Raw genomic sequence first — 13,737 nt, forward strand, 5'->3', positions numbered from 1 at the left:
CCATGTTTACTGTCTTAGGTAATATATGCCCAGGGGAATTTCTTTTCCACTCCAGTCTATTTCATACTGTGTGCTCCTTTTACTTTGATGAGTCTCTTGTTTAAGTTAAGGACATTTTCTTCTATGATTTTGTTGAGAATGTTTTTTTTTTGGTTGTTTTTATTTTATTTCCTTTTGCCCTGAGTTTATTTTCATCCGTCCTATATACTTTATTCTCTTTATCATTTTATTATTATATTTGTTATTTTCCAGAAAAATCCTATTTCTTGGATGTTTTCTTCCAGGATTGACTTCCTTCCTTCCCTCTTTCCTTCCTCCCTTCCTTCCTTTCTTCCTTTACTTTTCCTTTATTCCTTTCCCCCCTCCACTCTTTTCCTCCCTTTGGATTTAAGATTTCCTCTATCTACGTATCCATTCCTTCTATCATCTCTTCAATGCCTGAGGTTCTCTATTCCATCTGTTGGAGTCTGTTATTAAGGTCTGCCTCTGAGAGACTATTTGAGTTCCTCCATTTTACTCATCCACATCTCTCTGTTTAGGTTTCTTTCATTCATTTCCTTCCACAGTTAGTGTTTTCACAGATTTCTTTATTTTTCTCTTTAAAGATCTCTATCATATTTGCAAATTCTGTTTTACAGTCTTTTTTATTCCTGTTCTTCAGTCATGTTGACATATTCAGGGCCTTCTGTCATAGTGTTGATGGGTTCTAATAAAGATTTTAATGTCATGGCTGTTACTGGTTGTGTTTCTATGCTGGTCTGTAGATATCTGGGCTTGGGAAGATTGTAATTCTAGGTGCTGGATCTGGTTTTGTGTGGTGGAAAGTATTTGATCCCAACCATGGATTTCTGCCCATCCTTTGTCCATTTAGTTTCTGGATAAAAGGTCTATGATAATCCTTAATTAGCACAAGAACTGGGCAGATAGCTATCCTCTATACTATTATGCATATTTCTCCAATAATTCCATTGTATAATTTGCCATGGTTTTGTCTGGGTTGCTTTTCACTCCAATTAGCCCACTCACATGGCCATTAAAGATTCTTACCTCATTGTGACTTCTCCTCTATTTACATTCTTGTTTCTACCCCTGTCTGTAATGGTCTCCTCCCAACCCCAAGCTGGGACCACCAGGGAACACCTGTCTTAATTCTGCACAGCTTTTGACTATAGGCATTTTTATTTACAATTCAGAAATAACTTGGTGGTAAGGTCACATAAGAGTATGCATTGGTGTTTTCTTTCTTTCATTTGTTGTTGCTGTTTTTAATGTCTTTGTCTGATTGGTTGGTTGGTTGGTTGGTTGGTTGGTTGGTTGGTTTTTGAGACAGAATTTCTCTACTGTATTAGCATTTTCAAAAGCCAGTTGCTTGATTAAGATATCTGGGGTCAGAGAAAGGCCTGAATGTTAGTATCCTGCTAGCAGCCTTCTGATGAAGATGTAGAACTCATAACTCCTACTGGACCATACTTGCTTAGAGGGTGACACGCCCCCACCTTAATGATAATGGACTAAACATCTGAACCTGTAAGCCAGCTGCAATTAAATGTTGTCCTTTATAAGACTTTCACTGGTCATGCTATATGTTCACAGCAGTAAAACCCTAACTTCACCGTCCTCTGAAGGATCATTTCCCCAATGTAGGGGACTGCCAGGGCGTTGAGACAGGCATGAACATCTGAGTTCAAGGTCAATCTACACAGGAAGATCAAGAAGAGGCAAGCTGAGGCAGGGAAGGAGTGGAAAAGAGGAAGCTAGTGATGGTATCATAGAACAAGGTGAGCAATTCCAGCACCTCCGAGCATCAGAAGTCAGCAGCTTTGCCCACAAAGCTTTAGAGTAGAGAATAGAAGGGACTACTGGACAATTGGTGCTGGTTCACTGGAGCTAAGAAATTAGTGCCGATTAAAATGAGACCAGCATCAAAGTGGTAAAATCTTACGGGGAGTGCTTTTTGAGAGCACAAAGAAGCTGTGTTATAGAAAGAGCCAAGGCTGAACCTGGTGCTACAGCTCTCCTTGGTAAAGTCTAACAGTCACCCAGTTGGTACTGGTTTTGAAGACACGAAAGGGTCATGAAGAGGAGGTGAGGCTTGACACTGTGATATGCCATGGAAGGCCATTAGTGAAGGTGATGACTCCATTTTTCTTGATGGCCCAGGACTTAAGAGGTCATGCAAAGAATCTGGGACTAGGCACCACGAAAAGAGCCTATGGAAGGCTCTGGTGAAGCTTAGTTGCAGTGAAAGACCCCAGTACATTGGAAATTCCAGTGCCACTGGATGATCACCAAGAACAGAAGCTTCAGTGGTATGGATCAACCTGAGGTTAGAGTGCTACAGAGGGCAGAGCTGGAGACGTGACCCCAACTCTTCGGAGGAGCCCAGATCATGTGTGGGTCCCAGATATTGAAGGAAGAAGCTGTAACATTGAAGTCGCCTTGGAGACATACAGATGTTTGAGATGCCAGAGCCATGGACTCTCTACTGAGGAAAGCTGCAAAAACGGAGTGCAACCAGCACAGCAGGAAACTTTTCTTGCAATCAACAAAGATCAAAAGGGAGTTGGAGATCTGAAGACCACGTTGACATCAGACATGGAGATGCAGAGTTTAAAGTTTACCCAGCTGGGTTCCTGTCTAGCGTGGGTGTTACAGCTAAGTGCTTGGATCGATCTCAGATGAGACGTTCAACTTTACACTGAACATTTTTAAGACTGCTATGAACTATGGGAATTCTGGAAGTTGACCTAATGGATTTTGCATTGTGCTATGTTTAGATGTGGCCCCCATAGTCTCATAGGTTTGAAGAAGCCTCTGGAAGCCTCAGAGTGGAATGTGAAGGTTTGTATATGCTTGGCCCAGGGAGTGGTACTATTATCAGGTACGGCTCCTTTGGAGTAGGTATTTGCTTGTTGGGTCAGGTGTTTCGCTGTGGGTCTGGCCTTTAAGACCCTCATCCTAGCTGCCTGAAACTGAGTATTCTGCTAGCAAACATCAGATGAAGATGTAGAACTCTCAGCTCCTACAGCACCATATCTGCTTAGATGCTGCCAGGCTCCCACCTTGATGAAAAAGAACTGAAAATCTGAACCTTTAAGCCAGCTCCAATTAAATGCTGTCCTTTATAACATTTGTCTTAGTCATGGTATCTGTTCTCGGCAGTGAAACCCTAATTAAAAAACTTCACATAGATGCCTGGAAGTTTAGATAATTAGCATGCAGACCCCATAAATGTTTCCCTACATATCTCAAGAAACACTTTGTTCAGGTATGATCCATTGCCACAAATAAGGAACATGATGAAGGACAAATGTCCATGGTAGGGGCTGGAGAGATGGCTCCTCATTTGAGAATTTGTTTCTCAAAAGACCTGCAGGGCACCTAACAATCCTCTGTCACTTAAGTTCCAGGTGAAACACAATGACCTCTTCTGGCCTTTGGGGAATAACATGCACAGACCTACAGAAGGCAAAACACTCATAAATATAAAATAATTCAACAACAATAATAAACAAAAACAAAAGCTCCCAAAGGAGGGAAAAACAAAGGAGAAAACTCATAGGGCACCTTTGCCTGGATATTTTGTCCAGCTTTTAAAGAAATCTAGAAACTGAATTGTAAACTATGTGGTCTGCTTGAGTTGAAATCGCAAATGGAACATAGAACATTGCCAAGAACAAAAGTCATCATCCTAATCAAGAACAAGAAAACAACCAATCATAAAAACCCTATCCCCTGAAAGGTCTTGCAATTTATTATCTCTTCTGTGCAGTTACAATTGATATCATGTTTGAAGGAAACCAAAAGCAAGCAATTCTGTTTCATGACTGCTTCTATACTCCCTATAATATTGTTTTTTTTTCCTGGGAGATACTATAGAAAACCTGATGAATATTCCATTAATATGTTCAACACTGTCATCCACAAAAGAGTATATTTAAGTGGTTGCTAAATATTTGATAAGGATACAGCATTGGTAATTTTTTCATCATGAAGTTGGTATTCAGAGTTGGACACACAATCTACACTGAAAGTACAATTGTCTTTGTATCTCAGTCTGACTGGGAAGTCATTATGATGCCCAATCCCTGTGAGAATGCAGAGATCCATCTCTGCCTGAGAGCTGTGGGATTTCAGATGGTTACATCACACTTCAATAAAGAAGGTTCTTAAGAGTGACGAGTTCGAGATCACTGTTTGATTCACAAGGATACATTCGATTTACTCAAAAGTAACAGGACACAAGGATTCAATATCTGCGGTGTAGATGGTCTTGCTGGCCTCCTCACAGAACCTCTTTCCCTCCTCACAGGATGCTTGCAGTTCAGTCTGCTCCACCAGCAGTTTTCTGTTCTCATTCATCAAAATCCTTACATTCTTCTTCAATTCATTGCGTTCATTCAGGAGGTGGAAGTTTCTGATGCTGAATCAAAAACAAATAATGGTAAATCCCAGGCAGTTTCTATTTGCCTGCCACTCCTGCAAGGACAATCATCCCTTCAAGGGCCCCATCCCCAGGCATCTCCAGACTAGAGCCACAGTTTACATGTTAGCACCAATTAGAGGCAGGTCAAATCCCGAGTCCGCACTCCATGGGAATCAAAGTACATCAGAAAATCCTGACACTAGAGGGTATATATACATCAAAGCAGAGGAAATGGTGCATATGGGTGCTTATGTGTTCATGGTATTCTAAAGTCATTGGCAGGTAGAGGGCCAATCCCCTCTGAGGGCTGATAGAAGACTCAGCAGCTATACAATCTTCCCATGTGTTTCTCATGGATCCCAGATCTTTTTTCAAAGTCATAGCTGGACAGAAGTATTTCCCGCCTAGTGCTGGGGTCTCCTTTCTGTCAGTGACTCACCGGTAGGAATTGTTCTCTTGCATGAGCTCCTTGTACTTCTCCATGGCATCACTTATCCACTTGGTTATCTTATGCATATCCATCGTTCTCATCTCATGTTGGGATTTAAGCATTGGCAATTCAACACTCAGCCTGTGTTAGAATATGACCCAAGGAACAAATAACTGTCTGAACTCATGATTTCACAATTAGATGAAGTGTAAATAAAAAATACCCAATAAAAAATTCAAATACTTTCACATCCATCCATACATACCAACCCATATACAAACATAATTAGAATGCCAACTTAATCATGGAGGTGCCATAGAATCAGTGTATAACGACCAAAATCAGAGTAAGAGTGATGACATTCAGGCATTTCATTCACACACTTAGATGCAGCAAGTGTGACAAGGTCCTTCCAGCTGTTGAAAAAATCCAATCCAACTCCAAGGAGCTCAGGGTCAAGTACAAGAGAGGTTGACCCTAAACACACAGCACCTAGCTTCTCTCACAGGCCAGCACCTGCCAAGGCTCCTTAAAGTCCAGGATGAGAGATGAAACACTTTCTTGATGTGAGGAAATCTTGGCTTAGCAGAGAGAGCACAAGACAGTCAGTAGGTTACAGGGCATAATGACTACCTGTAGTTCAAACCATCATTGACATAAAGGTCCAGGATTTGAGACAGTTCATCCCGCTCGATTTTACACTTCTGGATTTCAAGTTTTAGTTCCTCCAATTTCTTTATACGTTTTTCATGGTTACTGATGAAATTTTCTGATGATGCCTTCCGAATAAACCCTGTAGATAGATAAACACAAGTGAATGTACATATTGGATAGCCCATGGGTAGAAAAGACCATTCTGAGTCTCAAAAAGGAGGTTGAGGGAGAGGAAAGGCTGGAGACTTGTTGAATCCCCGAAAGAGAAGAAAAGCTCTCTCTAATGTGGACTCTTAAGCTATTTCCCTCTTTCCAACCTCCATTGCCATACATAAGCCTCACTCACTATTACATGATCCCTCATCCTGAAAGATAGAATCTACCTCAGATATAAAGATTTGGGACATTGTCAGCAGATATCAGACGTGGAGCCGGTCATTCCTGGAGTTCACAGCACCATCAAACCCTAATCGTGTGTTCAAGCCCAAAGTGTTTGAGACCTCAATTCATGACTAGGGGGTTCATCCTTCCTTGTTGTTGTCATCACAGACTTAGTACCCTACAGGAATCTAAAGGATGGAGTGCTTCAACTCCCAACCATGAATGGGCACATTGTTATCCTCATAGGGCTTCCTCCTGGCATTCCTTGGCAGTAGAAATTAAAAAGCTCATAGAAAAGAAGCTGAAGGCCTGCCAATTCCTTGCTCTCTGTCAAATTAATCATCAGGACTCTTGATTCTTGGTCTGCAATTGACAAATTCCAAGGCTCCTGCTTGTAAGGCCGACTCCTGAAAGGCTCAGCTCAAACCTGCCTCCTGGAGGAAGTTCCCCAACTCTACCTAGTACTCACTGTGCCTTCCCCAGAATGATTTCATTCTTCCGTACTTACAAGACAGGAGGCCAGCTTTCTTCTGCCTCGGTCTGGTCTCTCCTTGGTCTCCCCTCTCCTTCTGAACGAGCTTGAGCAGCTGGTGAAACATGCCTGTTTGCGAACCCAAAAGGCACTGAAAGAATTCCACAGGCAGTTGGTGTCACCACAACACTGGTGACGTCCCAGAAGATTCTAGTGCTCTCTTAGATACAAGAGATTGTCCAAGGAAGAGATTACTGATGACGTCACTGGGAAGTTCTATGGCCTACCTGCTACCCAGCTCTCCCCAAAGCAACCAATTTCTATGGGGCCCTTTTCTGCAGCCTCTCCTGTGACCCGGGGAATATCCTTTGGTAACTTCTCCAAAGTTAGATATTTCTCTCTGCTTCATCGGATGTCATCAATGCTTTTGATGGGGAGAGTTGGTTACAACCCTGAATTGGAGAAGAGATTTTTGTTAGTACCCAAATCCCTAGGGACCATAAATGAGGGAGATTTCTATCAATAATAAATCTACACCTGAGACGATGCACATACATACAGTCCAATTCCCAAAGTTTCCCTGTTTCCTAGAGGCCAATATATTTCTCCTATACTTTTAATTTTATAAAACCTGAATAATATTTGCTTATTGTGCATTCCTTGATAGCCAGGACTATTTCGACATACACGTCCATGTATTTCACAAAGTCAATGGTTAATAATCCTACTTCTTGCAATAAAAACTCCCTTTTATTGGGAATATAGGGGATCAGATACAGGACAAATATAAAATCATAAATTTCTGTCCCTTCTTTTACATATTAAGTTGGACATCATCCCTTTCTCAAATACACTCAGACAATTAAATTGGTCATCAGTGAGTAAAGGTCAACCTGGACTGCGTGTTCCTCCATTGTAGCCCGATAGCCATCACTTCTCCAATATCTGTCTTCCTTAATTTCCAAGTCCAGGCATGAGGATATTGGGGGTTGCCCCTTGATACTTTATTCCTAACAAACATAAGAATCAGCAGGATGGGGAGGGAGTCGAAGGGCCTGAGGTCAGGTTAAACCTCAATTTTAGTGGGTCCATAAGTTCAGGGGAAAGTCCATTTGGCATTGTCATCTGTGGCTTCTGTGTTCTTATCCTAGGTGTGCTCAGTCTGTGCTATGACGCCTCCTAACCTCACAGATGTAAGAGACAAAAACATGTATGTCTTTTCTGGGAAGGGCTCTGCCTCTGACTCCCACCTGGAGTTGGAAAGCATCGCTATGCAAAGCTCAAAACAGAGGAGTGGAGATGATGGACGCCTCAGAAGTTTAGGGTCATTTCTTCCAAATAAGGCACAGATTTTTCCAATGTAATTTTTCCTTTCTTCTTTCACCCATGTTAGCTGGCTTCTTTCCTGGCCTGAAGTATACTGGAGTCCAATCTTTTGGATGACTGAAGCATCTTTTTGTGAGATGACAGGCACACCAAGGGGCCTGCTGCATACAGGCTCCTATCACCAAGGAAGTTGTTGCTACAGAATCTTGGCATGGCGGCAGCAGCACACGATCTCTCAGTCTTCTCTGCTGCAATTGCTAAAAGAATAATAGGGTTGTTTGTTTGTTAATATTTTATTGGAAATACCTACAATGCTGGTCAGTGTTGATACATGCCTTTAATCCCAGCACCCATAAAGTTTTTTTCTCCTTTTTTCTCTTCTTTTTTTGCAATTGTTGTTAGAATTCCCATTGTTTTCTTTGGTAATTCCCTCTATTTATTCTGTACCTAGAATGTTACCCACACTCTTCATGGCCCTATTCTTCATGTTAAAGATTTTATTCTTACCACCCACACCGCACATGATCACATTATTTACTTTCAAATAAGAAAAACAGGCATGAAAAAGAGAGTTAACTCATATGGTCTCAGGTAATCAACACATCAGGAGTTTCAACTAGGCTGCTCTACGTTCCAGCTCACTGGATGCAGGCCTGAGTCCATGGGGTATCTTGGAAAGGCAGAAGAACACACTACCTCACAGCTCTCTCTGCTAGCAACTGCTAGAATTGTGACAGGACCTGTGTTTGTTTATTAGAAATATCTACAAAGCCTATCGCAGTTGGCACACACCTTAATCCCAGCATTCAAAATTTATTTTAATCATTGATGTTGTTTTTGTTTGGTTTTTGTTTTTAATCCCCCCAGCTAATTGCTCTATACCTAGAATGTTAAGCACATGCTCTGGAGGAACCTATTCATGTTAGGCAATGCTTTTATTTTTACCAACCACTCCACAGATGATCCCATTATTTACTTTCAAATAAGAAGACAGTCATAGAGAAGTGAGTTAACCAGTATGCTCTCACAGAAGAAACACATCACGACTATGGAATGGCAACCCAACCTTTTGCATTTGTTATGCCTTTTAAATTTTTTTATTCTTTATATGTTTTTAGTTACATTCAAATGTTACAGCCTTTCTCTGTTTCACACCCATATCCCCCCTACTCCATCCCCCTCAACCTGTTTCTCTGAGGGTATTCTCCCACCCACCCAACACTTTCTGCCACACTGCCCTGACATTCTTCTACACTGGGGCATATAGCCTTCGCAGGAACAAGGGCTTCTTCTCTCATTGAAGCCCAACAAGCCAATCCTATTCTACATATGCTCCTGGAGCCCTGGGTCTGTCCATGTGTACCATTTGAATGGTGGTTTAGTCTCTTAGATCTGTAGTTGGTTGGTATTATTGTTGTTATGGGGTTGCTAACCCTTTCAGCTCCTTCAATCCTTTCTCTGCCTCCTCCATTGTTCTCAGTTCAATGGTTGACTTCAAACATCCGCCTCTGTATTTGTCATGCTCTGGCAGTGCCTTTCAGAAGACAGCTATATCAGGCACCTGTCAGCTCGCACTTCTTGGCATCACCAATATTGTCTGGGTTTGGTGGATGTATATAGACTGGATCCCCAGTTAGGGCAGTCCCTGGGTAGCCTTTCCTCCTGTCTCTGCTCCAGACTTCATCTCCATACTTCCTCATGTGAATATTTTTGTTTCCCCTTCTGAGAGGGACTGAAGCTTCCACACTTTGGTCATCCTTCTTGAGCTTCATGTGGTCTGTGGATTGCATCTTGGGTAATCTGAGATTTGTGGCTAATGTCCACTTATCAGTGAGTGCATACAATGTGGGTTTTCTTGTGATTGGGTTACCTCATTCAGGATGATATTTTCTAGTTCCTTCCATTGCTGTAAGATTTCCATGAGGTCATTGTTCTTGATAGCTGAGTAGTACTCCACTGTGTAGATGTACCACATTTTCTGTATCCATTCCTCTGTTGAAGGGCATCTGCGTTTTTCCCAACTTCTGGCTGTTATGAATACAGCTGCTATGAACATAGTGGAGCATGTGCCTTCATTGTATGTTGGAGCATCTTTTGGTTATATGTCCAGGAGAGGTATAGCTGGGTCCTCAGGCAGTGCAATGTTCAATTTTTGAGGAAACTCCAGACCGATTTCCAGAGAGGTTGTCCAATTTGCAATCCTACCAACAGTGGAGGAGTGTTCCTCTTTCTCCGCATTCTCGCCAGCATCTGCTGACACCTGAGTTTTTGATCTTAGCCTTTCTGACTGGTGTGAGGTGGAATCTCAGGGTTATTTTGATTTGTGTTTCCCTAATGACTGAGGATTTTGTACATAACAGAAGGCATTTTAAGAAATGATGCTACCCTAATTGGTGGTCTGCATGTAGTTGAGTGCCAATGGATCCATTTCTCTCTCTACACAGTTGAAGTCCAAGTGAATCAAGGAAATCCACATAAAACCAAACATGCAGAAGCTAATAGAAGGGAAAGTGTCGCAAAGTTCCTAGAACACATATGCACAGGACAAAGTTTTCAGAACACAATACCAAAGGGTCAGGCTCTAAGATCAACAGTAAATGTATGAAATCTCAACAATCTGAAACTTTCTTTAAAGCAAAGGACACTGCCAATAGGACAAAACAGCAAGCTACAGATTCGGAGAAGAGTTTTACCAACCCTACATCTGAGAGAGTGGGATGTAGAGAAAGTGGAACACTCCTCCATTGTTGGTGCGATTACTAGCTGTATAGCCACTCTGGATATCAATGTGGAGGATAATGGGAACAATGCAAATAGCTTTACCTGAAGACCCAGCTTTAACACTCACTTCAGTGCATATACTCAAACATGATCCACATATGACAAGGACGTGTGGATGAATATGTTCATAGCAGCCTTACTTATATTAGTCAAATGCTGGGAACAACCACGATAGACCTCAACTCAACTGAGGAATGAGTATAAGAAGTGCGCTCTATTCAAACAGAGGAACAGTACTCGGGTATCAAAGATGAATACACCAAGAACTTTGTAGGCAAAGGGATGGAACTGGAAAATAGTGAAGTAACAGAGATCGAAAAGGACATAACATGGGATGCATTTAGTGACAAATGGATGTTAGCCCAAAAGTTCAGAAGACCCACTATACAATTCATTGATCATATGAAGGGTAACATGTCAGAAGGCCAAATTGTGGATGCTTGAACCCACTTAGAAGGGGAAGAACATAATCATGGGAGGCAGAAGGATGGAGGGACCTAGGTAGAGGCAGGGAAGGATGGACAAGGGGTGGGGGGAGTAGCAACAATGAAAAGAGACAAGAGAGAAACCCAGAGGAAAAGTGGAATCAATGACAATAAGCATCAGTGGTGGGTAGTGAACTTGGGTAACCCAAATGGAAAATGAAGAACCAGTGGAAGGGGAAGCCCTGGGTCCTGCTAAGACTGAACCCCCAGTGAACTAGACTGTTGGGGGGAGGGCGGCAACGGGGGGAGGGTTGGGAGGGGAACACCCATAAGGAAGGGGAGGGGGGAGGGGGATGTTTGCCCGGAAACCGGGAAAGGGAATAACACTCGAAATGTATATAAGAAATACTCAAGTTAATTAAAAAAAAAAAGAAACAAAAAAAAAAAGAAAATGAAGAAGTCAAAATGTTCTCATTCGCAGATGGCGTGATACTATTTTAAAAACTCTAGAAATGTATCACCGTCTCTTAAGACTGATAAATACATTCATAAAAGCACAATACAATGGGAACACACAAAATTTCTTAGCCTTCCTTTATGCCAATCCAAATCATACCGTGAGAAAATCTGGGAAAAATTCCCCTCATAATCATCTGAAAATATAAAATAAAATAATGTGGATCAAAACATTTAAAATGCAAAGGCAACTATGAATTAGCTAGAGGTGATGCTAAATAGAGACAATTTGTCTCTAAAAAAATTAAGTTTCTTAAAGCTGAAAATACATTCATAAAAGTAGTAGAATGCAAAATAACACACAAAACTCTTTATCTTTCCTGTATACCAATAAAAAACCATGGGAAAGAAATCAGGGAAATATTCTACTCAAAATACTCTTAAAATATATAACAAAATACTGTGGATTAGCTTACTTATAAAGCATACTATTAGTAAGAAGACATATGAAGTACCCACGATCCATCCTGAATACATATAAGAACTTTCCAGCTGATGTTCTGAAAGACCTTAAAGACTTGAATAAATCAAAGCTTTTATATCTTTATGGATAAGTAGATAATATAATAAGGTCAGTTTTTGATGAATTAATAAAATTAATACAATAAATAGTGATTAGAAAATTTTACTACAATAAATCACCCACTTTTATGAAACATATGAATTTGAATATAAATATTCTACTATGGGAAAAAGGACAACTTTTAAAGTACAAAGAGCTAACATGTTTAGAAAGATAATTTTAAAGAGAAAAAAAAGAGGAAGGAAAAATTGTCATGAGAAAAAAATGTGATAGTTACCTAAGCAGTGTGATGCGGTTGGCAGAGCGAATATTTCAACAGATTAGTGTGTCCAGGAACTGTGTGTATTGATTTTAAAACCTGCAGGAGGAGGGACTATCAGAGCAGATCTCAAGAAAATTCCGATTGTTCAAGTTAGTTTCCTATTGTTATAGGAAACATAAAAATGCCACTGTGGGAAAGTGAAGGTTTTATTCACCCCATAAGTTACAGTTCATCATTAATGGAATACGAGATAAGAACAGAAGGCAGCAGCTTGACAACAGAGAGGAACTCTGCTTACTCATCTGCTCAGCTACCTTTCTCTATGACCTCTCCTCCCCTTACTAGGGCTGGTACCACCCACAGTGGGCTAAATCAAATACATCAACTGCCATCAAGAAAATGCCAAAGACACATGACTGCCAGCCATTCTGATGGCGTCAATTGCTCAAGAATGCACCATTTAGACAGCTACAATTAGCCATCACAGTAAGGTATAAAAGGAAAATACAAACCTTAGCCTATTCCAGAGAAAAGTAACACTTCATGAATAGAATTTGAGGTCACAAGTGAAGTTTCATGTGAGGAAGAAATTAGAAGGAATTATGACAGAAATCAAACTTTATTTAAAATAAAAAGTGACAAGTCAAAGCCACAAATAAAATGTTGGTAACTTTGACCTCTTCAAACCTCTTCTTGAGGCTGCAGGGTGGACACAGGGCATGGCTGTTGGCTGGCACCACCATGGCCCATTCACTGTTTTGGTGAAGGATTTTTCCATCAGAAGCCTTAGCCTTAGTACAGAGGCCAGGTCCCAAGTACTAATCATAGTCAGTCAATTGGATGACAGATCTTGTGCTCCAAAGAAATGGAAGAGTCCATTTAGTCATGATTTCAGGATGGCTCTAACTCATTTCAGAGTCATAGATATTGCAAGCATCTAGAACACCAAAAGACCCATTGTCTCACACCAGTATTCTCTGCTGTGCCCTCAGTCACCACGGTAATAATCAGTGGTGAGCTCTATAGTATTATTTGTTCCAGTTTCCTGGTGGTGCTGCCTCCAAACCCTGTTTCTTTGACCCAGACAGAAGCTTCAAGTAAAATAATAAATACTTTTTGCATTGAAAGCCATTGGTAGCTTGTAGTTGTAGTTAACAATGAAGACCTCAAGCAATCTTCCCTCAGTCCTCCTGTTTTAGCAAGGGTTTTTTTTTTTTTCTTTTGCTTTCTGTTTCGTTTTGGTTGTTTTTTATTTTATTTTGTTTTATTTCGTTTTGTTTTTCTTTTTGTTCTATTCTTCTTAGGGTGCATGGAGTGGTCAAGAAGTGGTCGGAAAAAGGTCAAGTACAAATTCAGATGCACAGAAAGACCCCAGTCTTTCTGGCAGGTCCACTGTGTTTCCTGCATTAGGGCTTTTTCCCTTTTGCCTTACATGTTACTCATTTTCACTCTCTTGCATGCTTTTATCCAGTCATAATTAGTAACATATCTATCATAATTATTTGAATTTCAATTATCCAATTCTAACTACTCTATCTCCT

At 40.9% G+C, this 13,737-nt stretch overlaps 1 protein-coding gene across 1 annotated transcript; it reads right to left on the bottom strand.

The window, feature by feature from the left end:
* Positions 1-4,221: 4,221 nt before the first annotated feature.
* Spetex2d (Spetex-2D protein) lies at positions 4,222-6,490 on the bottom strand. Its single transcript, NM_001011701.1, is given in 4 exon segments — positions 4,222-4,423; positions 4,866-4,997; positions 5,490-5,649; positions 6,400-6,490. Coding segments are annotated over 4 exon segments (585 nt in total).
* Between the last annotated feature and the right edge of the window lie 7,247 nt (positions 6,491-13,737).

Source organism: Rattus norvegicus, chromosome 15 (assembly GCF_036323735.1).
Source record: "Rattus norvegicus strain BN/NHsdMcwi chromosome 15, GRCr8, whole genome shotgun sequence".
NCBI classification, from domain to species: domain Eukaryota; kingdom Metazoa; phylum Chordata; class Mammalia; order Rodentia; family Muridae; genus Rattus; species Rattus norvegicus.